At 61.6% G+C, this 713-nt stretch overlaps 1 protein-coding gene across 1 annotated transcript in view; it reads left to right on the top strand.

The window, feature by feature from the left end:
* Positions 1 to 5: 5 nt before the first annotated feature.
* The window catches only part of PTGER3 (prostaglandin E receptor 3 (subtype EP3)), a gene marked incomplete at its 5' end in the record, with an annotated part of 8,598 nt that continues 7,890 nt past the window's right edge, over positions 6 to 713 (top strand). Inside the window, one exon of the mRNA XM_009706733.1 lies at positions 6 to 275. Coding sequence (XP_009705035.1) covers positions 6 to 275 — 270 coding nt within the window. The remainder of the gene's footprint in view (positions 276 to 713) is intronic.

The following is a 713-nucleotide window of genomic DNA, read 5'->3' as shown; positions in this document are numbered from 1 at the left end:
TGCAGTGGCCCGGCACCTGGTGCTTCATCAACACCGGTGACAGCCACCTCACCGGGAGCCTCTTCTTCGCCTCCACCTTCGCCGTCCTGGGGCTCCTCTCCCTTGTGCTGACGGTGGCCTGCAACCTCGCCACCATCGAGGCCTTGGTGTCTCGTTGTCGGACCAAAGCGACTGCGTCACACTCCAGCAAGCAGTGGGGGCGAATCACCATGGAGACACTGATCCAGCTTTTGGGGATCATGTGTGTCCTCTCGGCCTGCTGGTCGCCGCTGCTGGTAGGTCTCCTTGCCACCCGCCGTGGGTTAACCCCAGGCCTCCTCCGTCCTGTAGGGCAGGAGGCAGGGTGGTCCCCAGAGCCGCTGGCCTGGGGCCTGGGCAGGGTGGGAGGCGGTTCAGGTTCTTCATGGACAGTATGGCCATGAATGGCCTCTGAGGAAAGAAAGTGAGGACAGGGAGAGAGCCTGGGGGATGCCAGGCGTGGAGAGTTGGTAGGAGAGAAGCTGGGAGAGGTCCAAGAGGATAGCCGAAGTGCAGCGTATTCGGAAAAATAAGACGAAGGGACTGGAGTCAAAAAGAGAGAGGTTGAGGAGAGCAAGGGTCTTGTCCAGAGGAGAAAGGCAGGACAGGAGGAGATTGCTGGTCTGGGAGCAGGGCGCTGGAGTCGGTGGTGCTGGTGGCACAAAGCCACAGGCAGCGGGCAGACGACGGGCAGA

The sequence above is a fragment of the Cariama cristata genome, unplaced genomic scaffold (assembly GCF_000690535.1).
Source record: "Cariama cristata isolate BGI_N322 unplaced genomic scaffold, ASM69053v1 scaffold30838, whole genome shotgun sequence".
Lineage (NCBI taxonomy): Eukaryota > Metazoa > Chordata > Aves > Cariamiformes > Cariamidae > Cariama > Cariama cristata.
Note: the sequence above shows the minus strand (reverse complement) of the source record. Positions and strands in the feature narration are given on the sequence as shown.